Source organism: Lynx rufus, unplaced genomic scaffold, assembly GCF_022079265.1.
Source record: "Lynx rufus isolate CCGP_SWC_20201006 ecotype Redwood Valley unplaced genomic scaffold, mLynRuf1.p SCAF_13, whole genome shotgun sequence".
NCBI classification, from domain to species: Eukaryota; Metazoa; Chordata; class Mammalia; order Carnivora; family Felidae; genus Lynx; species Lynx rufus.
This window is the reverse complement of record NW_025814827.1, coordinates 42,676,928-42,686,681: the sequence shown is the minus strand read 5'-3', so window position 1 is coordinate 42,686,681 and position 9,754 is coordinate 42,676,928. Positions and strand designations below refer to the sequence as shown.

Here is a 9,754-nt window from a genome sequence, read left to right as displayed (position 1 = left end):
TTTGCCCAAATAAACCTGCTCCTTTTTCTCTGTCATATTCTGGGACTCCTATAATACGAATGTTATTATGCTCTAAAGACTTGCTGAATTCCCCAAGTCTACACTCAAGATTCACTACCTTTCTTTCCCTCTTCTTTTCAACTTCATTATTTTCCATAATTTTATCATCTGTATCACTTATACATTCATTTGCTTCATCCATCCTTGTCATGGCATCTATTTGGGTTTGCATCTTAGTTATAACATTTTTTTTTTGGTCTGACTAGTGTTTCGTTCTTTTATCTCTGTAGTAAAGGATTCTCTAGTGTTCTATGCTTTTTTCATCCCAGTTGTATCTTTATAAGTGTTGTTTTAGTTCTAGTTCAGACATCTTACTTATATCTGTATTGATGAAATCACTGGGGCATTACTTATTCCTATTCTTTCTTTTGGGGTGAATTCCTCCATCTTGGCATATTGTCGATGTTAAAAAAGAAAAGATAGGGAAGCTAGATTCTAGACGTGTTTTTGTCTGCTTGTTAAAAGAAGCTAAATTAAATCAATCAATCAACCAATAAAAATTGCTTTTTCTGTATCAAAAGAAAAAACAAAAGAAGTTAGATCATATATCCCCTGGAGCTGAAGCTTTGCAGCACTTGCAGTAGACTGTGTGTGTGCCAGGAGCTTGTACTGATCTTGTGGGGGTGGAGCCTACTGCAGGGACTTGCCCTAGTGGAGATGCTTCTCCAGGGCGCATGGGAGTGGGGCTTCGTGTCAGCACCTCTGGGCTCCACTTGATGGCACTGTTTTGTTCACTGAAGTTGGTCCGTGCTTATGGGTGGGGTGAAAATGGCATTGCCCTGCTCTCCCCTGTGGAATGGTAAGCTTCTGCCTGCCACTCTTCAGGAAGCCCTCACAGAAGAGCAAACAATCACTTCTCCTGTGTCCCTGCTTCTGCCAGATCCCTGTCTTCACCCTGCCTATGTCTGAGCTGTCCACCTGCCAGGCAGCACAGCACTCATGCATTTTCATCTCAGGTACCCACTTGGGTTTCAAAACTTCAAATTTTGGAGATCTGTGTAGTGCCACCCATGCTAATCATCTGGGGGAGATCTTGTTTCATTATGGCCAGTGCTGGCTTATCCGAGATATTGGTTGCGTGAACATGCGGCAGTTCAGATTTATGGTAAAGCACAGGAGAAAGCAGGCACCAAGGCTTGCTGCCCTCAGCCAGCATACCCATTCTTTTTTTGTTTGTTTGTTTGTCTTAATCTTTTTAAACATAATTTATTGCCAAATTGGCTTACATACAACACCCAGTGCTCATCCCAACAAGTGCCCTCCTCAATGTCCATCACCCATTTTCCCTTCTGCATCCCCATTCTTATGCTAGTGAATGGGGCAACTCAATGGTGCCCACTGGCTCTTTTGCTCCTGGGCAGGCTATGTCCCAGCTCTCAAATCACTCCAAGCAGGGGAATTGCTTCTTCCTGTGTGACCCAGAGGATCACACTACCTGCTCCTGGGTCTCCACCCTCTTTCCCCACTAGAGCACCGCCAAGTTCACTAGTCACAACCTGGTGATGGCTCAGACTTCTAAAATTTCAGACTTTGAGCTCCACTGCTTATAAGAACTTGCAATAGTCAGCCCCTCTCCTTTTTCCAGTTAATGGTTTTGGGAGTATTGTGAAATTCCCCATGTGCACTTTCACTCTTTCTCTTTCTCCTTCCTCTCTCTACAACCAGGGCTCCCTCCCCTACACAGCACCCACAGCTCTTCTCTCCTCCAAATCAACTCTCTGCAGTTCCTACCTCCCACAATGTGGTGGTTTATTCACCTCTAGTTGTGCAGTTTTGCTCTCTCCGTCCTCAGATGTATTTCTTGGGTGTTCAAAATGATTTGATATTTATCTAACTGTGCTTGAGGACAAAGCAAACCTAGGGTCTTCCTATTCCTCTGCCATCTTAACTCCTTCTCCACACTCCTGAAAATCTATCCCATAAAAATAAAGACCCAAGTACGTTAGAGTGTGTGTGCATGTGTGTGTGTGTGTGTGTGTGTGTGTGTGTGTGTGTGTGTGTTGCATCATTGTTTATAGGGATAAAAATAGGAAGTTAATGCATAGAAGTAGAGAAACAGCTGAGTAAATAGTGCTAAATGAACAATTAAAGGGCCAAGAAGAAGAATGAGTTAAAATTTATAATAGTTGACTTTGAAGGAATTCATCAACATAATGTTAAGTGAAAAAATCATGATAGGGGCGCCTGGGTGGCGCAGTCGGTTAAGCGTCCGACTTCAGCCAGGTCATGATCTCGCGGTCTGTGGGTTCGAGCCCCGCGTCGGGCTCTGGGCTGATGGCTCAGAGCCTGGAGCCTGTTTCCGATTCTGTGTCTCCCTCTCTCTCTGCCCCTCGCCCGTTCATGCTCTGTCTCTCTCTGTCCCAAAAATAAATAAACGTTGAAAAAAAAAATTAAAAAAAAAATCATGATAAAAATAAGTATGCATTGTGAAAACTTCCCAGTGAAAACTGTGAAGGTGTGTGTCTCTGTGTGTATAAATATATAATTATATGGGTTGGAGAACGACATATAATGATATACATTAGTTATTAATATTCTTATTTAAGAGAGTGTCAGGTGGTTTTGGAGAGAAGTGGGGAAGGAGTGAAGGGAGAAAGGAAGAGTAAGTAAAGGAAAAGTAAAGAAAAGTGAAGAATAAAGTGAAGGGTGTCTTCCATAGAGACAGCATGTCTGTTGTGACCATATATGTAAAACTATGTATGTGTGGGTATAAATTATATATATACATTGATATAAATTATATACTTAATATAATATGCATATGCGTATAGACATGTCTGACTGAGGAGGTGATTACCTAAAATTTAATGATTGTTATCTTAGGATAATGTGATTTATATCTGTTTATACTTTGTGTCTAAACATGTTTATAATAAACAAGCACTGTGTAAATAAAAAGATAAGATATTTTCAATATGAAAATACATATTTCAGAGAAAAATGATTTTACTTTGAGATATAATGCTAAATGTAAAGGGCAGGGCAAAGAACTGATACTAGCTCTTGTGGTTCCTACCTTAAGGGAAATCAGATGGGCTATTTGAAGTTTCATGAGCCTTGAAGAATAATTTCCACATTTTAGTTATATGATAATAATGTTCCTTTGCAGATGTTGTTTTTAAAAAATGTATTTTGATTTTAACTTTTGTTATGTTTTATATTTAGACTTCTTTTGCCTATAATTGCAGTAAATTGGTGAACATGAGTTGGAGTTAAAAGAGCTTCATAGAGCAATCCCTCTCAAAATAACACAAGCATTCTTCACAGAACTAGAACAAACAATCTTAAAATTTGCATGGAACCAGAAAAGACCCCGAATAGCCAAAGCAATCTTGAAAAAGAAAACCAAAGCTGGAGGCATCACAATCCCAGACTTAAAGCTTTATTACAAAGCTGTAATCAGCAAGACAGTATGGTACTGGCACAAAACAGACACTCAGATCAATGGTACAGAATAGAGAACCCAGAAATGGACCCACAAACGTATGGCCAACTAATGTTTGACAAAGCAGGAAAGAATATCCAATGGAATAAAGACAGTCTCTTCAGCAAATGGTGCTGGAAAAACTTGACAGCAACATGCAAAAAAATGAACCTGGACCACTTTCTTACACCATACACAAAAATAAACTCAAAGTGGATGAAAGACCTCAATGTAAGACAGGAAGCCATCAATTCCTTGAGGAGAAAGGAGGCACAAACCTCTTTGATCTTGGCTGCAGCAATTTCTTACTCAACACGTCTCCAGAGGCAAGGGAAACAAAAGCAAAAATGAACTACTGGGACCTCATCAAAATAAAAGTCTTCTGCACAGGGAAGGAAAAAATCAGCAAAACTAAAAGGCAACTGACAGAATGGGAGAAGATATTTGCAAATGACATATCAGATAAAGGGTTAGTATCCAAAATCTATAAAGAACTTATCAAACTCAGCACCCAAAACACAAATAATCCAGTGAAGAAATAGTCAAAAGACATGAATAGACACTTTTCCAAAGAAGGCATCCAGATGGCCAACCGACACATGAAAAAACGCTCAACATCACTCATCATCAGGGAAATACAAATCAAAACCACAATGAGATACCACCTTACACCTGTCAGAATGGCTAAAATGAATAACTCAGGCAACAACAGATGTTGGCCAGAATGCGGAGAAAGAGGATCTCTTTTGTATTGTTGGTTGGAATGCAAGCTGGTGCAGCCACTCTGTAAAACAGTATGGAGGTCCCTCAAAAAACTAAAAATAGAACTATCCTCTGACCCAGCAATTACACTACTAGGCATTTATCCACGGGATACAGGTGTGCTGTTTCGAAGGGACACATGCACCCCCATGTTCATAACAGCACTATCAACAATAGTTAAAGTATGGAAAGAGCCCAAATGTCCATCAATGGATGAATGGATGAAGAAAATCTGGTATATGTATACAATGGAGTATTACTCAGCAATCAAAAAGAATGAAATCTAGCCATTTGCAACTACGTGGATGGAACTGGAGGGTATTATGCTAAGTGAAATTAGTCAGAGAAAGACAAAAATCATATGACTTCACTCATGAGGACTTTAAGAGACAAAACAGATGAACATAAGGGAAGGGAAACAAAAATAATATAAAAACAGGGAGGGGACAAAACAAAAGAGGCTCATAAATATAGAGAACAAACTGAGGGTTGCTGGAGGGATTGTGGGAGGGGGGATGGGCTAAATGGGAGGGATTGTGGGAGGAGGGAAGGGGCATTAAGGAATCTACTTCTGAAATCATTGCTTCACTATATACTAACTAATTTGGATGTAAATTTTAAAAAATAAAAAATAAATTACAAAAAAAAAGAAACACTGAATTACAACCTTCTGAGAATCTTAATTTTTCATCTGAAGATTAATGAAATAAATTGAGGAATTACTGACTTGAGTTTCACAGTCTGCTATGAGATCCATACATGGAATTCAAAGTGCTATCTTGAAATTTTAATAAAAATTAAATGTTTTTTAATAAAAAACTAAAAAAAAGATGTGGTACATATATACAATGGAGTATTACTCAGCAATAAAAAAGAATGAAATCTTGCCATTTGCAACTACATGGATGGAACTAGAGGATATTATGCTAAGCGAAATTAGAGAAAGACAAATATCATATGAATTCATTCATATGAGGAATTTAAGATACGAAACAGATGAACGTAAGGGAAGCAAAAATAATACAAAAATAGGGCGGGGAACAAAACATAAGAGACTCTTAAATATAGAGAACAAACAGGGTTGTTAGAGGTGTTGTGTGAGCGGGGATGGGCTAAATGTGGTAAGGAGCATTAATGAATCTACCCCTGAAATTATTGTTGCACTATATGCTAACTAACTTGGATGTAAATTAAAAAATAAATAAATTAGTTAATTAAAAAAAGAGCTTAATAGACCCTTTTCAGGGATACTCCTGGCCTTTTTATTGCTGTGATCCTGTAGACTATGAGCTATAATTAGCTATGTGGGAATAATTCGTTTTCCTGCTCTTTTCCCCCCTCACCTCTCCTTACTTTGCACACACTGTTCTCTAGGTGACTTCTGTAACAACTAATATCTCTCTTGGTCATAATCCACCTCACAATTTAAATTTTTTCTCGTCGTAAACTGTCAGTTCCATGAGGACTCAGATGTGATTTTTCACCTTATTTGATTCATTTCCTAGCTCCGTACCTGACATATTGAAGGTATTCATTAAATGTTTTTGATAAATGAGTGAACAATAAAAATAAATATAATAAATACAATTGTTCTGACAAGAGACTAGATATAACTTCAACAGTTTATTTCCTCCCAGATATCCTCAGATGACAAAGTAATTCTCACATCGTCTCTCTAGAACCAAGAGGTCTGAATGAAAAGATATGTATGGGCTCTTAGATCCTGACTCCTTCATATGCTATGACCCAGGGAAGACACCCTGCTTTATAGATTCCTCAAGGAATCCAGGAATTATGGAAACACTGTTCCTCAGGATCCAATTCTTGGAAAATTTTCTAATACAGATGACATCATCATCATCATCATCATCAATAAATGTTGTATCAAGGATACCAAAGAGTACACAGTGAAAATATTTTCCTTTGCCTTGTATCTAAGACATTCTCAATCATCCTCCTTCCCAAGTTCACCCACTGTTAGATTTCATATCTACACTTTGAAAGATATTCTATCCTTTAAACACACACATACACATTTATGATTTTATACATAAATGACAGCTTATGTATTATACATTGTTTATTCTCTTAACAATATAACTTGTGGGTGGTTCCATCTATGTGCATCTAAAACTCCCTCATTTAAAAAATTCTATATCATTTTCCATTGCATGGGCACATCATAAGTTATCTAAATAGGTCTCCATAAATGGGCATTTGTGATTTCTAGTAATTTGGTATTACAATGCTGCAACAATAAATATTCTTTTGCATGCATATTTTCACATATGCGTGATTGATTATATGTGTAGGCTAGGTATTTAGGAGTAAGTGCATTTGCTGTTAATGGATACTGTGCATTTTAAATTTTGTTAAATTGTTTTGCAATTTGTCCTAAGTAGAAGTTGCACCAATTTACAATTCTATCAGTAATATATATATTTCCCCCTCCTCAGATGAAAGACTATTTGATGGCTACATATCTGAATGGCAAAAAATAATACTTTCTTATAGTTTATTATGTATTTATTTCTTTATGAGTAGAAAGAACAGCTATTTAAAAAGATTTTTCTGTGCATTATATAGTTATGGCCAGGGCAAGTCACTCAAAATTTCCATTCCCCAGCTTCTTCATCTATAAAATGAGGGAATTGGATAATGTCTCTGAGTCTTTTCTTGCTCTCATGATTCCAGGAAAAGTAGAAACAGCTATGATGAATAAGCTCAATAATAGGATGAACAATTTTCAGAGTGGTATTAGTTACTAATTTTTTTCACCTGAAAAAATATGAAGGTAGGCCCATTACCCCCATTTTTCTTTATCAAGATCATAACTTCTATATTCCTAGAAATTTCTGCAGGGCATGTTTCATATCTTTGTTCCTTAGACTGTAGATCACAGGATTAATGAGTGGGGTTCCTACAGAATAAAACAGAGTCACAAGTTTCTGCATCCCAGCCTCATGCTCAGATGTTGGGCTCAGATACATGACCATCACCGAACCATAGAACAGTGAAACCACGGCCAGATGGGACCCACAGGTCGAGAAAGCTTTTCTTCGTCCAGCTGCTGAAGGGACTCTAAACACAGCTCTCAGGACCAGAGTATAGGACCCCATGATGCAGAGGAAAGGAAGAAATAAGAGCAAGGAACTTATAATGGTCCAAAAAAACTCCATTACTGGGACTCTGGCACAGGTGAGTGCTAATAGGGGACCTGGATCACAGAGGAAGTGGTCAATTATCCTGGATCCACAGAAGGACATTTGGGAAATAACAATGATAGGTACTGGGAACCAAAGGAAACCAAGTACCCAGCAGCTGACCACAAGGTTGGTGCAGAGATGTCCAGTCATAAGAGTGGGGTAATGTAGAGGCCAGCAGATGGCAAGGTACCGATCAAATGCCATAATAGCCAAGAAGAAGCATTCTGTAGAACCCAAGGAGAAGAAAAAGTAGAACTGGAGAAAGCACCCAGAGAAGGAGATGACCTTGGTGTCAGAGAGGAAGTTGGCTAACATGTTGGGGACAGTGGAGGTGACATACCAGATCTCTAGGAAGGAGAAATTGGCGAGCAAGATGTACATGGGGGTGTGGAGTCTCTGATCCCAGCGCACAGCACAGATAATGGACCCGTTGCCCATGAGGGTCAGGAGGTAGACAACAGAGAAGAGCACAAAGAGAAGGATCTTCCCCTCCCTGGAGCAAGGGAAGCCCAGGAGGATGAAGCCAGTGATGGTGCTGGAGGTGTTGAGAGTATTTGAGATTTTCATGTGTCTGGAAGCTGTGAAAAAACCCATAATTACTGCATGTTCCTGGAATAGCAGAGGGGCTTCATTTTCTTTGTCCAAAGAAGAAACTGAGATTTGTTTATTCATGAATTATTAAGTCAATATTTATTGAATGTTTACTGTTTGCTAGGTATTTTTCCTAGATACTGGGGATATAGCAGTGAACAAAAGAGATTAAAATCCTTACTTCATTTAGCTTATCCCAGATAGGAGATTGCAATGTAGACTGACATTACTCTGCATAATTCTCTTTTTCTCTCCTCCTAAACTAAATATACTGGGTTAGCTCTCTTCTTCACGAATGCCTTTGTAAGAGTAGCTGAGGGGAGCGCCTGGATGGCTCAGGTCATGATCTCACCAGTTGTGAGTTCAAGCCCTGCATCAGGTTCTGTGCTGACAATTAAGAGCCTGGATTGTGTGTCTCCCTCTCTCTCTGCCCATCCCTCACTAGTTCTCTGTCTCTTTCCCTCAAAAATAAATAAAAACATTAACAAAATGAAAAGAGGAAGCTGAGGTAATTTCTAACAGCAGTGTCATGGAGATGACCTGGGGCATAAGGGTTTCTGTAATTTTTAAAAAATGATTGGATAAATGCATTACCTTTAAGACCTCCATGAATAGTCACCTAATGCAGCTGCTTATATGCAGGTGCCTTGTTGGGTCATGTGATTCTGGAGCAAGAAAACTGTGGGACCTTTGATATCAGTTAGAAATTATTTGACATTTGGCTATATTTCAACCTAACCTGTTGATTCAATATCTTTAATGCCATTGTCTACCAATTTTATGAGTAAATCAAGTGTGCTGGAGAAAACTCCTGAAAAAATAGCACCTAAGGCCATTTGGATTGTTATCCTAAAGATAAAATTAACATCAATAATATGACCATATTGGAAAAGGTCTGTTCTCTGGGGGTAAGGATGAAGTGATGTGCTGGAACCACACACCTCTTTTCTGGACCCAAGTTTGTTTAGAACATTTACTCGATTCCTATGGCAAGGGCATGTGTCTCAAAAGAACTTTTAAGATCCTAACCATCTCTATCCCAATATCTATTGACTGCCACAGGGCTTTTGTGGCTTCAGCTACGGTGGGAAGGGATGGGGAGAAGATGACTGTATTGTGAACTCCATCTTCTGTGTGCTTTTGATGAGCTTTAAATTTGTCTGCCTGGGAGTTCAGGCTAAGTTCTACGTGATTATACATTCCTTCCTTCCTTCCTTCCTTCCTTCCTTCCTTCCTTCCTTCCTTCCTTCCTTCCGTTTATTCATTTTTGAGACAGAGAGAGACAGAGCAGCACAGAGCCTGATGTGGGGCTTGAACTCGTGGACTGTGAGATCATGACCTGAGCTGAAGTCGGACGCTTAACTAACTGAGCCACCCAGGCGCCCCTACATTTATTTCTCATAAAGGGCACTGAAAGTGGGTTTTATTTAGAAAGCTTATATTTGTAAAGCAACTCTCATTTAGAGTAAAAATATTCAGGATTTTATGCTTTTGTTGAAGAAAAATTTTTTCCCTAATTTGCCTGTTTCTGTAGAATGTGTTAAAACTAATATTGATTGGAGTCCATTTGGTACACTGCTTACTCACAAATGGCAGAAGGCAGGATTTGATGTAACGAATGAACTCAGGTTATCCAGTCTCAGAAGTTAAAAGAAAAATTCTATGAAGCTTGTAAATAAATTTACAGACAGAATACCTGGACTTGATCAAT

At 38.7% G+C, this 9,754-nt stretch overlaps 1 protein-coding gene across 1 annotated transcript; it reads right to left on the bottom strand.

Annotated features, from left to right (window-relative positions):
- Positions 1-7,083: 7,083 nt before the first annotated feature.
- LOC124508168 (olfactory receptor 11G2-like) lies at positions 7,084-8,046 on the bottom strand. Its single transcript, XM_047074583.1, has one exon. It carries the CDS (start codon positions 8,044-8,046, stop codon positions 7,084-7,086), a length of 963 nt encoding a protein of 320 aa, XP_046930539.1.
- Between the last annotated feature and the right edge of the window lie 1,708 nt (positions 8,047-9,754).

What these genes read in the sequence shown, in the direction of transcription:
- LOC124508168 (XM_047074583.1), bottom strand. Translation starts at nt 8,046, where the DNA reads ATGGGTTTTTTCACAGCTTCCAGACACATGAAAATCTCAAATACTCTC.